General features: G+C 46.4%; 2 protein-coding genes across 2 annotated transcripts in view; one reads left to right on the top strand and one right to left on the bottom strand.

Moving 5' to 3' along the window:
* The window catches only part of Gsr (glutathione-disulfide reductase), a 36,835-nt gene extending 33,699 nt beyond the window's left edge, over positions 1 to 3,136 (bottom strand). Inside the window, exon 1 of the mRNA XM_026786861.1 lies at positions 2,890 to 3,136. Coding sequence (XP_026642662.1) covers positions 2,890 to 3,129 — 240 coding nt within the window. The 5' untranslated portion in view covers positions 3,130 to 3,136. The remainder of the gene's footprint in view (positions 1 to 2,889) is intronic.
* A 6,259-nt stretch (positions 3,137 to 9,395) lies between these two features.
* Positions 9,396 to 16,723, top strand: part of Ubxn8 (UBX domain protein 8) — a 16,693-nt gene continuing 9,365 nt past the window's right edge. The window contains exons 1-3 of the mRNA XM_026786860.1: positions 9,396 to 10,834; positions 14,445 to 14,567; positions 16,676 to 16,718. Of these exons, the coding sequence (XP_026642661.1) occupies positions 10,747 to 10,834; positions 14,445 to 14,567; positions 16,676 to 16,718 (254 nt within the window). The 5' untranslated portion in view covers positions 9,396 to 10,746. The remainder of the gene's footprint in view (positions 10,835 to 14,444; positions 14,568 to 16,675; positions 16,719 to 16,723) is intronic.

The following is a 16,723-nucleotide window of genomic DNA, read 5'->3' as shown; positions in this document are numbered from 1 at the left end:
CGCCTGCCTCTGCCTCCCGAGTGCTGGGATTAAAGGCGTGCGCCACCACCGCCCGGCTAGTTTCTATTTTTAAAGGGAACCTATTGGAATCAAAAGGAAATGAATTGGGCTGAGGAGATGGCTCAGAGGTTAAAGGCACTGGCTGTTCTTCCAGAGGTCCTGAGTTCAATTCCCAGGAACCACATGGTGGCTCACAACCATCTGTATTGAGATCTGGCTCCCTCTTCTGGTCTGCAGGCATACATGCAGACAGAACTCTGTATATATAATAAATAAATAAATCTTTATTTTAAAAAGGAAATGAATTGGGCTGGAGAGATGGCTCAGTGGTTAAGAGCATTGCCTGCTCTTCCAGGGGTCCTGAGTTCAATTCCCAGCAACTACATGGTGGCTCGCAACCATCTGAATGAGGTCTGGCACCCTCTTCTGGCATACACACAGACAGAATATTGTATACATAATAAATAAATAAATATTTTTTAAAAAAAAGGAAATGAATTTTCCTTCCACCAGGCTGGTTAGAGAGCTACATTGAGAAATTAAAGTGCATGCTGGCGACAATAAGCCAGGCTGCATGTCGCTAAATCACTGCCTGCTGACTACATGAGCCACAATCTACTGGGCAGGCAGTCCTTTCCCGGGCCTGCCCTGCGGGTTTCTTGGGCAGCACCATGCAGCCCAGTTCACTGTAACTTTGCCGGTCACTCAGTCAGCCCTTACCACATGTTTCCTGGTAAGATGTAGAGAACAGAGAACCCCACAAGAACTGGGTTTCTCCTAATCCCAGGGTCAGCACACTCAGCAAGCACCGGAGCTTGAGCTCCCAGGGAGTTTCCCCCAAGACTCCCCCCAAGGTCTATGTGGGGAGAGAACTACCCCGCCTTGGGGCGCTTCCCTCTGCTGCTCTGCAGGTGTGGAGTTATGAGCAGGAGAAGTCCTGGTTTGCACTTCTCAAAGACTTTGTGGGTTTTTTTTTGTTTGTTTGTTTGTTTTGATTTTTCGAGACAGGGTTTCTCTGTGGCTTTGGAGCCTGTCCTGGAACTCGCTCTGTAGACCAGGCTGGTCTCGAACTCACAGAGATCCTCCTGCCTCTGCCTCCCGAGTGCTGGGTTCTCAGAGACTTTGAAACTGAATTCAAAGATCATTTCTAACTTGTTTCTTCAGGAATAACTTCCGTGCACTGGGCAGTAAGGGATTATCTTTAATTATTCGAGGGAGAAAGATTCTGGGGGGGGGGATACTTCCTTCGGTTCTCTCCCACCCCAACCCCCAGCTGTTTTTTTATTTAATCCCACACCTTACAACTACATTTGGTTTTTGTTTGTTTGCTCACCTAAATTCAGAAATCAAGCTCCAATGGACGCATGTTATTGGGTCTACCCTTTGGTTATAGGTTCTCTGATATTGGCTGCAGCCCTACCCTGCTTTGTAATTCCAAGCCAAAAGCTACTTTGAGGGGATCCCCAAAGTTATACCACTAGAACGCACCGGACATTGATGTCCCAGGGACACCAGTGCTTGGATGTGAAATGGGAGCTGCTCCACAAGGATGAACCAGGCAAGGCTAGGTGTACCGCAGGCGGCAAACACTGTCATTCTGAGCGGTCCTGTTTGCCGTGGAAGCAGTTCGTCTTTGTTTTCACCTTCTTAATGGGAGCCTAAACCCACCGGGCCCCTTCTTTACCAACGCCCCGTAGAACCAACAATGACGGTGGACATCCCAAATCCAGGTGACATGAAGAAGGAAGTTGGAAAACAAAAGCCTTGAGAGTGCAGAGGTGACAAGCGACAGAACTTCTACCATTTGTGGAGGGCAAAGGGCGGGCTCTGGGCAGCATCCTTCGGTCTGCCCCCTTCACATATTTCTAGAGTCATGGTGCAGGTCAATCATTAACAGTCAATCAAGACTGTACCTTTCTCTCACCGCCCCCCTCCACCCTCATTCCCAGCAGTGGCTTGAGCCTGCTTCCAGCCACCATCTCTAGCTTCATTCATTTCACAAAAAGCTACCGAGCAAGGTATTTTAAGGTAACAAATAAAGGAACCCATCCCTGCCCCTAAGGAGTTCCCAACATAGTATAATTTAAACGTCACTCTTCAAAAGGCATTGAGAGAACCCGAGTCTCAGGTGACTCTTGGGTCAGCATTTTCAGTCACTAACAACAACTCAGCCTTGATCTTGTGATAGGAGAGGGCCACATTAATGTGGGTTCAAGACTTTTAAAAAGATATTTTTCAATCTACCCCTCTTCCTCTGCGTGTGTGTAATTTGAAAACTTGTCCCCAAACAATGCAAAACAAACAGTATCACGAAGCTGAGAAACTCCTTAAGATTTATCTTAAGGTAGCTTGTCGTCCTCAGCGTTGGCTGCAGTTCAGATCAACTGCGAGTTTCTGAGCTCGCTAACACCCACGCCGCACTTCTAGCCACAGCTGGGAGCCTTGGATGCGCGGGAGCAAGTGAGGCAGAACTTCAACTCTCCAGGGGATTCCCATGCGCAGCCAAAGCTGAACACTCTTGCTACCCATCACTCTGCCCTTGAAATCTAGACAAGATCAGGTCCCCATCACTCAACGTCAGAGCCCTAGTCTTCCCCACTCGCCCACGCCACTAGCAGTTTCCCAGAGGCAGTTTCGTGTTTCTCTGGCTCGAGCGCCAGATGCAATACTCCCCCGTATGGAGATGCATGCCGGACAGCTAAGCTGGGCTTAAATGCTTGGCTTTCCTTAGCATTGCACCTGTGTTGCGTGGCCGGCCGGCCTCTTTTTTTCTCTTTCCCGCCATCTCCCGGGACCCGGGGCCTCCGAGTAAGGAAGCGCCCGGGACGCCCGCGCAGAGGTCGGGGAGCAAGCGCGCTGCCGACGCGGCCCGAGGGCCCCGATACTCACGCAAGTGCCACCCAGCTTGTGACCCTCCACCACCGCGGCCCTGGCGCCGAGCTCCGCCGCCCGCCGTGCGCTGGCCAGCCCTCCCGAGCCGCCGCCGATCACCAGGTAGTCGAAGGAAGCGGCGGCCGGGGCCGGGGTCTGCAGCTCGCCAGGACTCGCCATGGCGCAAGTGAGCGCGCGCACCGCCCGCCGCAGGCTCGGGGCCGCGCCCACGCTCAGTGCCCGGGGCAGCAGCGCCATGCGCGGAAGTGCGCGAGGGGAGCGGGTGCAGCGTCGGCGTGACTAAGCACCCGCAGCGGGCCGGGCGCAGGGCCAACGTCTCCACCCCTCGATTAGCACCCGCCCCGCAGCGCGTGGATCGGGACCCAAGAAAACGAACGTTTTGTTTGCCCCCTGCTTCTCCGGCACCCGCTCCTGCACTGCCCAGCCCTGTTAGGCCTTGACTCACGTTCAGAGTCACTGGGGGCAGGAGACAGAAATTTGAACATTTTTAAACCATTTTTCCTCTTTAACGTGATTCTCTTGTACTTTTAAAAAGACTGGGATAATGTGTTGAGTGGCAGAAATGATCCACAGATGAAGCTTGAAGACAAAGGCATTGCCTTGCCAAGCTGTGGAAGTTACTGAGATGGAGCTGCTAACTAAACCGGCCAAGATCCCAGGCAGGGTCTTTGGGAATAATGTACAGATCACAGAAGCAGAAGACTGGAAGCCCACGGCGAAGAAATAATGAATACTGGTCCCCTAGGTCCCACACACCAATCAGAATGCACCGAATGAGAATGTTATATAGTTCATTGTTTTGGGGTTATTTTTTTCCTGCTTGAAAAGTACTATGACTTGGGAGGCAGAAGTAGGAGGAATCTGGGCTCAAGATGATCAAGGAAAAAGATAGATTTTTTTTTTCTGTCTAGTATAGTACCCAGTAATAAACGTAGACAGAATAACAGCGAGAAAACATTTTTCAAGGTCACGGTGAAAGCAGCTCAATGATTGTTAGACTCACCAGGTTAAAGTATGATGAGATAAAGGTATAGAGGCATGTAGATACATATAAACGGCCCCTCCCATACACTGATTTCTTCTTGATCATAAAATGGAAAGGGCACTATTTGTGCAGGCAACATGTGATCCTCACCTTTAATCCTACCACTTGGAGGGCAAAGGCAGGCAGATCTCTATGGATTTGAGGCCATGAGTTCCAGGCCAGCTAATGCTACATAATGAGACCTTCGTACAACCATAAAAGATGGGGAGATGGCTTGGTGGTTAAGAGAACCCTACCTCAATTCCCAGAACCCACAATAGGCTCACAACAGTGTGTAACTCTAGCAACCTGAGGTCTGACACCTTTAACCTCCCGGAGTGCCCACACTTACCTGCACACCCTGATACACAGACACACACTTAGGAACACACACCTGTGATTTAAAATAGATGAGGTTAAGATGCCAGGCAGTGGTGGCACACTCCTTTAATGCCAGCACTCAGAGGCAGAGGCAGGCGGATGTCTTTGAGTTCGAGGCCAGCCTGGTCTACAAAGCGAGTTCCAGGACAGCCAGATCTACGCAGAGAAACCCTGTCTGGAAAACCAAAATAATAAAAATAAAAAGAAGTTGAGATCTGACTGGGCTACAGAACAAGTTCAAGGCGGCACGAGCAGCTCTGCTGTGTTCAGCATGACTCCAGGGATGGACCTGACGAGGCGAGAGTATGAGGAAAAGACAGACGCAGGAAAGCTGGGAACTGGGTAGACTGGTCTCTCTGGTGGAGAAAATGTGACGAAGGCTCTTCTAATGGCATTTTGTTGCTGCATTCTCACATACTGAAGGTGTAGGGATGGAGACTGGGGTTACAGTTAATCTAGATTGTCAGCTTGATTGAGTTTGGTATAACTAAGAGACGAGGCTCTATGAGGGTGTCCCTGGGAAGGATTAACTGGATGAAGACTCTGAGTGGGAAGTGCCTTCTGGTGGGGTTCAGATGTGAAGGGTTCTGGGAGGAAAGGGCTGTGTGTGCCTCTGATTGCAGCTTGTGGAGCATCTGCATCAGACCAGACTGCCCAGGCGTCCAGCGTGCGGACTGAGTAGCTACGGGGCTCTCAGCCTCTCCAGAGTGCAGTCAGTTTGACTAGGCAGCCTGTACTGTGCAAACAGACGTAAGACATCCCCTCAGTGATGTCCACTCCCTCCTGTCAGTTCTGTTCCTCTAGGGAACTCTAAGACAAGGAGATTCCTTTCTGTCTCTTTTTTAAAATGCTAATCCCTTTTACCTGGGCAGAGTGCTCATAGTTTAACCAATGCCGAAAGCCTACCTTTAAGTACTGTAATATTGTTCCTAATCGGTTCTTGCAGAGGCGTTCTAAAGGGACAGGAACCCTCAAACCATAACAATGACTGTGGATTACCAAAAACCTATCAAATAACATGAAGAGATAAAGAGGAATACGACTTTACAGAAAAAAATGACCACAGCTTTTTATTTTTATTTTTGAAACCTTTGTGCTTCTGTATTTGGGTATTTTACTTATAAGAATGGCTGTGCACTACTTACGTGCAGCACCTGCAGAGGTTAGGAGAAAACATCAGGTCCCCTGGCACTGGAGTTAGAGGTTGTGAGCTGCCATGTGGGTGCTGGAAATTGAACCAGCATCTTCTGGAAGGGCAGCCAGAGATCTTAACTATTGAGCCATCTCTCCAAGCCCCACAACATCTTCTTAAAATATTGAAGTTTGAAGTTAAAAGAATTAAAAATCCGTCAGTGGTGGGGGAGCACGCCTTTAATTAAATCATCTGTAGTCCCACGGCCCCACAGTCAGCACCCCATCTGGAAGGACTTCTGGTCCTGCTGGCACTGGCTCAGCCGTGGCCAAGATATGTAGGTTTAAAATATGTCTCAATTGTTCTATTTACCAACAAAGACTTGGAAGTCAGATGTGGGGTGAAAACCTGCTAGATCAGAGGCTGAGAAGCAACCAGCTGACCTTGCTTTTTGTCTGGAGACCCAGCAAGAGATGCATTTCTTCACTTGACCCAAACGGAAAAGAAGCTACTCCTTCCAGTGTCTCTCTTTATCCAGATTCCTGGCTCCGCCAGACTCGACGGCTAGTTCCAGTCAGCTAGTTGCTGGCTCCGCCAGACTCGATGGCTAATTCCAGTCAGCTACTTGCTGGCTCCGCCCCCTGAACAAAGGTTGATTTTATTTAATTAATGCAAGCACAAACTTGGGGTTCACAGTGTGATTTAATATTCTGCAACAGGCTAATGCTTGTAATTTCAATACTTGAGAGGCTAACAGGAGGATTGATTGACCTGAGTTTGAAGCCACCTAGGACCATGCAGTGGTTCCAAGTCAGCTTCCAGTGTAAGACCCTGTTTAGAAAAACAATAGCCAGGTGGTTGTGGTGCAAGCCTTTAAACCCAGCACTTGGGAGGCAGAGGCAGGTGGATTTTCGAGTTTGAGGCCATGCTTGTCTAAAAGTGAGTTCCAGGATAGCCAAGGCTACATAGAGAAACCTTGTCTTGAAAAACAAAAAACAAACAAAAAAATCAAACAAATAAAAAGTTAAAAAGTTAACATAAACTAGTTGGTTGTATGCAGTGCATACACAGAGTATACAGGGATTTGTGTGTGCATGCAGTGGCCAGAGCAGAATAGCAGAATAGGATGTCTTTCTCTGTGGCTCTCTGTCTTGTATCCTTTTTTTTTTTTTAAATATTTATTTATTTATTATGTATACAATATTCTGTCTGTGGTGCAGGCCAGAAGAGGGCACCAGACCTCATTACAGATGGTTGTGAGCCACCATGTGGTTGGTGGGAATTGAACTCAGGACCTTTGGAAGAGCAGGCAATGCTCTTAACCTCTGAGCCATCTCTCCAGCCCTTTTTTTTTGTTTTTTCGAGACAGGGTTTCTCTGTGGTTTTGGAGCCTGTCCTGGAACTAGCTCCGTAGACCAGGCTGGTCTCGAACTCACAGAGATCCGCCTGCCTCTGCCTCCCGAGTGCTGGGATTAAAGGTGTGCGCCACCATCGCCCGGCTCTGTCTTATATCCTTGAGACAGGGTCTGTCACTTAAGCAGAAGGTTACCATTTGACCTAGCTTGTCAGTAAGCTCTTTAGTTTGGCTTGTCAATGTTCCTCAGTGCTGGGATTACACACAGGCACACACACAGACACTGTAATATATTATTTAAAAATAGAAAACATTTCATACGGCTCTCATAGAGCAGGCTGGCCTAGAACTCATTATGCATGCAGATGACTCAACTCCTGGTCCCCTTCTCTACCTCCCAGGTGTTGTGATTACAGACAGGGTCTGGTCTTGAATTTTGTCTGTACCCAGGTGGGTCTGGAGCTCTCAATCCTCCTGCTCCAACCTCCAGAGTAACTGGAATTGTAAATTTGCACACCCAGGCTTGGTTTGACATGTAAATTATGTACGGTTTTTGTTTTTTTTTTTTTTGAGACAGGGTTTCTCTGTGGTTTTGGAGCCTATCCTGGAATTAGCTCTTGTAGACCAGGCTGGCCTCAAACTCACAGAGCCCAGCCTGCCTCTGCCTCCTGAGTGCTGGAATTAAAGGCGTGTGCCACCACTGCCCGGCTAAATTATGTAAATTTAAAATGTGTTGATTGACCCAATGTGGTGGCACATGCCTTTAATCCAGCATATCAACTGAAGTTCACTGAGAGGACCAATGAGGTCCTGGGTATACTTCCCAGCACTAGAAAAAAGAATCGCTGCATATATACTAAAATTAGGTGTTTCATAAGATGTTGTTATATATGTAGCCTACAACTTACTCATCACTGCTAAAATTAAGGATCTTAACATCAACCACTGCAGCTTTAGTGTTGGTTCCAGGATTTTTTTTACCTACCAGAGACTATAAATCAGTACACATTTTCATGGTGAATTTAAAAACTTCTTGAAAATTCATTTATCTGAAGGGTCAGGTTGCTCACAAAAAAACAAAAACAAACAAAAAACCCAGCTTCCTTCTCCAACATTGAGAGAATGAACTCAATTGGCCAAATCCTCAAATCCCCGTTCTCATCAAAATACAGTAGAGCAATAGAGTTGGGAATGCTCAGGCCTGGATTCAATCAATCCCCAACAACTCAAAAGGGAGTGGGAAATCTGACTTCTATTTATCTACTTGTCCAAAAACTATTATACCATGAAACATGTAACAACCAGAGCTCCATCTTGAAAATGTCACCTACATCATTTCAATTTAAGAAATCTCTAAAAATCAGCTTGACCTTTCCCTGGAGGTCCTGGAAGATCACGTCAGACTACTACACTTGCCTACATTAGGAAGCGTGGCTTAGTGAGAGGTTGTCACTGTGGTCTTCATGTGGCGATTACCGTGATGGGAGTTCAAAGCCAACAAATTTGGTAAATGCTGGGTATCTACAATGGGAACTTAAAAATTCTTGTGTGTGTGCATGTGGAGGTCGGGGACAACTTTTGGGGTTACTTTCTCTCCCTCCCACTGTGGGTTCTGGATGGAACTCAGGCATTATCCTTTGAGCCATCTTGCCAAGCTCAAAACTTGTACTTTATAGCCCAAAATAAGACACAATGGTGTCATTAGTAGATTAAATTGGTAACACAGGAAGTTAAGAAGGAAACAACAACAAAAAGGAATACAAAGCAAAAGGAGGCTGGTAAGAACTGAAGGAATTCCTTTTCTGTCTTCATAGAATCAGCACAGGGAACAGTGGGGACATAGGGATGAGTCGGCAGTTTAATCAGTGCATTCTGTTCTAATTCAAATCACCTTTTTATTATTGACTTGTGGCTGTGCTCTCATATTTTGAGCTTTTTGAGTTTAAAGTTTTTTGTTGTTATTATTTTTTGTTTTTGAGGCAGGATCTCACTGCATACAGGCTGGCCTGGAAACAGTCACAATCCTCCTGCCTCAGTCTCCTGTGCTGAGATTATAGCCATAGACTTTATAAATAACATTATTAGACAAAGAACCTCCAAAAATGCCGTTGAGTTCATTTTCTGTTGGCCATCTACAGCTGGGCATGCAGCCTACCCTTAAAAGTAGTGTTTTCCCAGTGAGACTCCCTAGGAGAAAACAAAATTTTCATTTGCAAGTGGTTATCAATTGGAGATTGCTTCTGGGTTAAGGATGGAAACGTGTCCACTTCTTTCAGCTGTAGGATCCTATCTGGTGCAGACCTGTGCATGCTACCTTAGTCTCTGAATTCATATGTGCACTCATCTTTTTGATTTAGACCTTGTTTTCTTGGTGTCCTCCATCCCCTCTGGCTCTTACACTCTGCCTCTTCTTCCTTGAGTTTCCCTGATCCTTGAGGGCAAAGATTTGATGAAGACATTCCATTTAGGTCTCAGTGTTCCAAGGTCTCTCACTCTCCTCTGTACACGTTTATTTATTTATTATTATTATATTTTTTGAGACAGGATTTCTCTCTGTAGCACTGGATGTCCTGGAACTCTCTCTGTAGACCAGGCTGTCCTTGAACTCACAGAAATCCACCAGCTTCTGCCCCCTGCTACCACGCCCAGCTTCCACTGTATACTTTCATTTAAACTTTAAACCTCATTAATATTTTAGCCAACAGAGCACCTTTGCATTGCTTCTGTTATGCCCAGATTGTGGAGTTCCCCAAAAAACCAAGAAGGACACTGAGTCATGTATGTAAAAGCAAAGAGCCCTTATTTAGGTATTTCCTTGGAACATTAGGTACCTTCCCCTTTGGACCGTCCATTCTTGGGTGGTCTCTGGGTGGTTGAGCCTGTCATGGCTGGGCCCTACATTTTCCTAAACATGAAATTGCGTGCTATCCTTTTGAATCCTGTCTCCCAAATCTATTCATTCCATTCTTTTTTGGACAAATGTCTCAACATGCCTGCCTATTTGAATAGAACAATGTAGACCAAGCTGGTCTCAAACTCAGAGCTATGTCCCCACCTCCCTAGTGCTGGGATTATAGGCATATCCAGTCCAAATTCCTAACCAATTAAAGGTTAGGCATCATTTCCTCGGGAAACTCTTCTCCACCCTGTGGAATGTTTCTATAGCACTGTTGTTTGACACCAGACATCATATAGTCTCTGTAGGGCATCTAACCAGAGCTGAGTACGTCCAGAACAAATTCAGTAACTTACACATTCTTGAATCTGAGTTCCAGAGAACAAGGCAAATTGTGGGACACAATAAATGTGACTTGAGCTAAAATGAGAAGTGACCGCAAGTTTGGATGTTTCCTTTCAGTGGGGAGTCCCCCCATTCCTGAGGTGCCAAGTTGCCAGATGTGTCACGGAGTGACAGCGAAGTCACAGAACCCCGTGAGGCCAAGGTGACGACGCATTGCCATGCTGGCAGGAGAGCAATAAGGGGGTGCAGGTCCGGAGAATCTTCACGCGGGTGTGGGGCGGGAGCAGGCACTCGGCAGCGGGCCCCACTTTTAAGCTTCCCGCAGGGTCCATCAGGCTGGGAAAATGCTTGGTAACTAGAAAGCTAGGAGCCACACGCCCTGTCACCCCCAAGTGCCACAAGGCTATGGGGCCGCACAGCGTCAACTGCTCCGCACTTCCAGTCATTTCACTCTCCTAGCGCCATCTTACAGACCCTCACCGTCGGGCAATCCACAGCCATCCCGACCAACACCACAGGGCAGGCGGCTCCTCGGACCTCCCCAGCAGAAAGGAGAGGCGGAAACCATGGGCTTGGTATCAGAGCAGTTGCTAGGGCCCACGCCACAGCCTTAGGGCCTAACATCCGGCCCGCAGCGCTCACAGCGCGAGGCTTTCGAACCAGCCCCGCCGGAAGGCACGGCCGGAAGGGGCGGGCACTGCGCCCGGTGGGGCCTTCGCGCCATGGCTTCTCGCGGCGTCGTTGGCCTCTTCTTGCTCTCCGCTCTCCCTCTCCTGTGTCTGGAGCTCCGGCGCGGGATCCCGAGCCTCGGTAAGTGTTGTCTCCCTGCCTCTCGGCGTTCACGTCTCACTTGGGTGGTGCGTGCAGTTCCTTTCTGCCCATGGCGCCTCCGCGCGGCGTTGACTACAATTCCCAGAGTCCATCGCGCCCGCTCCTTTTCCGGAGCCCCCTCCATTTCAAGGGAAATGGTCTCTTGGGCTCTGGCCAGGGTCTACTTGGAAAGGGGATATGTGCGAGCTGTTGCACTTCAGAGTGTGATGACAGTGGGAAATAAATTGTCTGTTATCATTGGGGCCTCCCGAGCATTGAGACTGAGTCCTGAAGTCGAGAAGCCGTCACCTGGAAAAGAGGGTGACGCGGAGGGGAATGTTCCAGGCGAAGCCCTTTGTGGCAAGCTCAAGGAATGGTAGAAGGGGAGTCCTCAAATAACATTTATTGAATCCTTATTCTAAGTCAGACACTGTTTGCAATCTCAGTCTCCATTACTGCTGGAAGGATTTGTAGGTACTGTTAGCGTAACAACAAACACAACAACAAAAACCCACCCAAAAGAAAAACCAGCTCTCACCCCAGAGGGACTAAGAGTTTATTTTAAAGTCAAATGTGAATGTCCGTGGTTTTGGACCAGCACGGTTCCACAGTCTTAAGAAGTTCGGAGCTAATCTTTTGTAAGGGGGCTTCTTTGGGGGAACTTGAGTCCACAGTACTGTTAAAGTTCTTATTCCACATTTGAGAATGTTGGAGGTAGTTTGGTTTTGGTTTTTCTTTGTGTGTGTGTGACAGAGAATTAAAATAGGTTTAAGGTTGGCCTGCAACTTGAAGAAACGTCCTGCCTGAGGCCCCCAGGTGTTGAGGTGATAGGTGTCAAACCATGCTTGGCTTACCCAGAGCTTTTTTTTTTTTTTTTTTTTTTTTTTTTTCCCCCCCCCCCCCCCCCCAAGACAGGGTTTCTCTGTGTTTAGCTTTGGTGCCCTTCCTGAGATTAGCTGTTTTAAGACGGCTGGCCTCGAACTCAAAGAGATTCGCCTGCCTCTGCTTCCCGAGTGCTGGGATTAAAGGCATGTGCCACCACCACCTGGCTACCCAGTGCGTTTTAAAGGGTCCTTCTGGATTCTGTGTGGAGATGCTTTGGGTGGATGCAAGTTGGGGTTTCCAATAGATAAATTGTTATGCCGATGGCCTGGACCAGGATGGATAACAGAATGAATAGCAACTGTAGACAGAGTTGGGATATGGATGAAATGGATGAAGTAGAAAAGATAGACCTCTTGGATGGATAGTTGTGTTGTGTGTCCCGTCTCCCCACTCCAACCCTTTCTGCCTCCCTCCTTAACCCCCCACTGGGTTTCTTTGTATAACAGCTTTAGCTATCGCGGAACTCACTCAGTAGACCAGGCTGACCTCGAACTCATAGAAAACCATCTGCCCCTGCCTCCCAAGTGCTGGGATTAAAGACGTGCACTCCCACGCCTCGCTCGTATGCATCTAAAGTTAATAATGTCCAAGCTAAGTTCTGTTTCCTCCAGTCCTTTTCCTCATCAGCAAGGAGTCAGTGCCCAGAAACATATCTAGAGACAAGAAGTGAAAATAAAATGTTCTTTAAAAAGTTATCATGGATGCCCAGTGGTAGTGGCATGCACCTTTAATCCCAGCACTTGAGAGGCAGAGGCAGAGGTGGGTCTCTGAGTTCAAGGCCAGCCTGGTCTATAGAGTTCCTGGGCAGCCAGGACTGTTACACAGAGAAACCCTTTCTTGAAAAATAAAACAAACACAAAATTATCTTGGAGTATAACAAGACTTTTCGAGCTTTTCTTCTCTTTTTGAATATTTTCTGTGTGTGTATTGATATGGGTGCTAGCAGGGGTTCACGGAAGTCAGAAGACAACCTTTTTTGAATAATTGATTTATTTTTATTTTATGTACATTGGTGTTTTGCCAACTTTTATGTCTGTGTGAGGGTGCCGGATCCCCTGGAACTGGAGTTACCGACAGCTGTGAGCTGCTTTGTGGGTGCTGGGAATTGAACCTGGAACCTCTGGAAGAGCAGCCAGTGCTCTTAACCCCTGAGGCATCGCTCCAGCCCAGGGGCGACTTTTGAAAGTCAGGTTTCTCCTTCAACCTTTCCGTGCGTTCTGAGGAATCAAACTAATTCAGATTGTCAGGCTTGTGAACCGAGCACTTTTACCCTCGCTGGCCCAACACGACTTTTATTTCCTACTGTACATCTGTTCCCCAGCATTTAACAAACTGTATTACACAGACTGCTACTCTAAACATTTTCCATTTTTTCATGTTTTGAGATGGAGTTTCCTTGTGTAGCCCTGGCTGTCCCGGAACTCGCTCTGTAGACCAGGCTGGCCTCAAACTCGCAGAGATCAGCCTGCCTCTGCTTTCCCCTAGCCCTGGGATAAAAGGTGTTGTGCCACTATGCCCAGCTGGTGGTCTTAACATTTTTTGACAATTGAATGTTTGCCTAGGCTCTCAAAACAGTATAGGACGTACTGAGTTGTTCCATGTCCCCCAGAGAAACACGGAAGTAGTGATTCTATACGTAAACGAGTAAGTGCCGGGAACTAGAGAAACAATGGCGCAGTGCAGCCCGGAGAAAGATTTTGGTGTTTTAGAGACTAGGCAGGAGTGCATGGCTCAGGGGAGAAAAGTATTCTAAGAAGACAGGTGGCTAAGGCCCAGAACCAAATCAGTAAAGAAGCAAATAGGCATTTTGGGCCAGCAGGATGGCGCCACTGGTAATGGTGCTTCCTGCCAAGCTCGTGACCAGAGTTGCATTCCTGAAACCCATGTGAAGGAAAGAGACAACTGAGTCTTGCAGGTTGTCCTCTGACCTCATGTGCCTGGGAGGATGCACTCTGCCCAACCCCCAGTGCCCCAAAAGAACAATTCTTGAAAAATGAATGTAGTCATTTTTTTGAATGACTATTATTTATTTAATTATATATACAGTGTTCTGCCTGCATGTATGCCTGCAGGCCAGAAGAGGGCACTAGAAATTATTACAAATGGCTATAAACCACGACGTGGGTGCTGGGGATTGAACTCAGGACCTCTGGAAGAGCAGTCAGTGCTCTTAACCTCTGAGCCATCTCTCCAACCCCATGGAATGACTATCTAAAATAGTACTAGAATTGGACAAGACACTACTGTCAATCTTACTTATAAGCAAATCAAATCTTATGCATTACTAATTTATAATACAGCTGAACATTGTCTTCTTTTTTTTAATATTTATTTATTATGTATACAATATTCTGTCTGTGTGTATGTCTGCAGGCCAGAAGAGGGCACCAGACCTCATTACAGATGGTTGTGAGCCACCATGTTGTTGCCGGGAATTGAACTCAGGACCTTTGGAAGAGCAGGCAATGCTCTTAACCTCTGAGCCATCTCTCCAGCTTGAACACTGTCTTCTTAAAACAGGATGTTTCTTCAAAATTATTTTCTGTTCGTTGTGGCCGTGACGGCCAGGTTGAATTGTAGGGCCCCAGGAGGCTCAGGAAGAGTCAGTACCCAAATTCTTTAGCATCTCCTGTGCTCTCTGGGGCAAACAGTCCTTTATTATTAGTAGCAAGGAGAGTGAGAATTTTTCAAAGAAAAATGTTTCTTTTAAACTTCTCTTTCTAAGGAATTAAAGATCTCATCTTGCTGAGTGGCCGGATATTCCTGTTGCTTGCCCTGCTGACCCTCGTCATTTCTGTGGCCACCTCCTGGTTTAACTCACCTAAACCTTCCCGAGTTCACGTGAAAGGTATGTTTATTACTCATGTTACCTTTACATTTTTTTTACTCAAAAAATAAAAAGTAACCTTTTTTACTCAAATTTCTTCCTTTTGTTTATTCTACAATAAGAACTATTTAACCATCAATTTACGATGTGTAATGTCCAGTGAGAATCTGTTCTCTCCTTCCATCATGTGGGCTCCGGGGGTGGAGCTAAGGTCTTAAGGGTTTGGCAGTAAGGTCTTTACCCACTGGACTGTCTTGCCACCCTTAGGTGCCGTGGCATAGAGAGACGGCAGTGTTTAAGAGCACGGGCTGCTCTTCTAGAGGACCTGAGCTCTGTTTCCCACACCCACATGTTTCTTGCAGCTGTCTGTAATGCTAGCTCCTGGGGATCGGACACCCTTTTCTGGCCTCCATGGACTCTGCACGGATGTAGCACACAGACATACATGTCATACACATAAAATTAAAAACAAAGCCAAACAAAACAAAAAGCTGTATTCTATGTGGCCTTAATACAGATTACATTTAAAACTAATAGCTGTTTTTAAATGTAGTTAACAAAAGCGGCCCAGTAATGAATTTGTTTTTGTTTTTTAAGATAGGGTGTTCTATAACCCAAGGTGGCTTGGTACTTCCTACATCGCTAAGGATGACTTTGAACTTCTAATCCTCCTGCCTCCTTCTCCTGACTGCTGAGATCACAGCATGCACCAACAAGCCTGGTCATATGTGTTACCTAGCATTTTGTGTGTGCTAGGCAAGTATTCTACTAAGCAGGCTACACCCTCAGCCTCTGTAGTTTATTGCTATTAAAATATAAATAAATACAATGGGTGGTATAAACTAAAGTCTTTTTTTTTTTAAGAAAAAGATTTACTTATTTATTATGTATACAGTGTTCTGCCTATATGTCTGCCTACAGGCCAGAAGAGGGCACCAGATCTCATTGCAGATGGTTGTGAGCCACCATATGGTTGCTGGGAATTGAACTCAGGACCTCTGGGAGAAGGAGCAGTGCTCTTAACTGCTGAGCCATCTCTCCAGCCCTAAATTAAAGCCTTTTCACGTTAACCAGGCCCCCCCCCCCCCAAAAAAAACATAATTGCAAAAGATTATTCAACCCCATAATATAAGATAACGTGGGTGCTTTGGTGATTCCCAATCATAGATTTTGTATTTTTTCTGCTTTGATCTCTTAAACTTCAGAGTACTCAGTTTGGAAATTAAGCAAGAACATTGTAACTTGCATTAGGGATTTTATGTGAGTTGTATTTCCAGGGTGTATGTGACCTCAGCTGTCGAAGCATTAATAGCATGTGTGCCCTGGTTTCAGTCCTTAGCACTCCCCCCAAAAAATCAAATAAAAATGTAAAAGTGTGTTGCTGTGGAGAAGATGGTTTGCTGCTTTCGTTGCTCCACCAGCCCCTGAGGTGTGCTGTTTATAAATATGGAAATGTGCCTGGTGGTCCCTGCCCTTGGAAGTGGTTCATTCGCATCATTTTGAGTGTAAGTCACGAGGCTCAGGTATGGGTTGATAGGTTATTGGCATAATCTTCACTGAAGGCTGATGCTACATAATATGTAATAAAAAAATGTGTTCAGGCTGGATATGGTGGCCCAAGCTGCTGTCATCATAGTGACTGGAAGCCGAGGCAGCAGGATATCCAGTTATAGGCCAGTCAGGGTTACAGGAAGAAATTTGTTAATTTGTTATATATAATAATAAATGTTTGTGAATTGTTTCAGAACAAAATTTTTGCTTGGCACTGGTGGCGCACGCCTTTCATCCCAGCACTTGGGAGGAGGAGGCAGGCAGATCTCTGTGAGTTTGAGGCCAGCCTGGTCTACAAGAGCTAGTTCCAGGACAGGCTCCAAAACCACAGAGAAACCCTGTTTCAAAAAAACAAAACAAACAAAAAACTCTATTGGATAGAGTTCATACGCAAATGAGTTCATTTTTGCTAGTTGAATGTACCTCATTTTCCTTATTTGAAAAAATATGTAGTGCTTTGAAATGTTCAAATGTAGTCTTTTAACATGTTAAAAATCTATAGATTAGTTTTTTAGAGAAAATGTATTTGATTCTTTGATACTTGAGAATGAAAAAGTCCTTTTATGTTTTGGTGTCAGAAGGAGAAGAGAATGAGAAAAGGCAACGACTCGTGAGGAGAAGGCAAC

The sequence above is a fragment of the Microtus ochrogaster genome, linkage group LG7_11 (assembly GCF_000317375.1).
Source record: "Microtus ochrogaster isolate Prairie Vole_2 linkage group LG7_11, MicOch1.0, whole genome shotgun sequence".
In the NCBI taxonomy this organism is placed as follows: domain Eukaryota; kingdom Metazoa; phylum Chordata; class Mammalia; order Rodentia; family Cricetidae; genus Microtus; species Microtus ochrogaster.
This window is presented reverse-complemented; position numbering and strand designations above follow the sequence as displayed.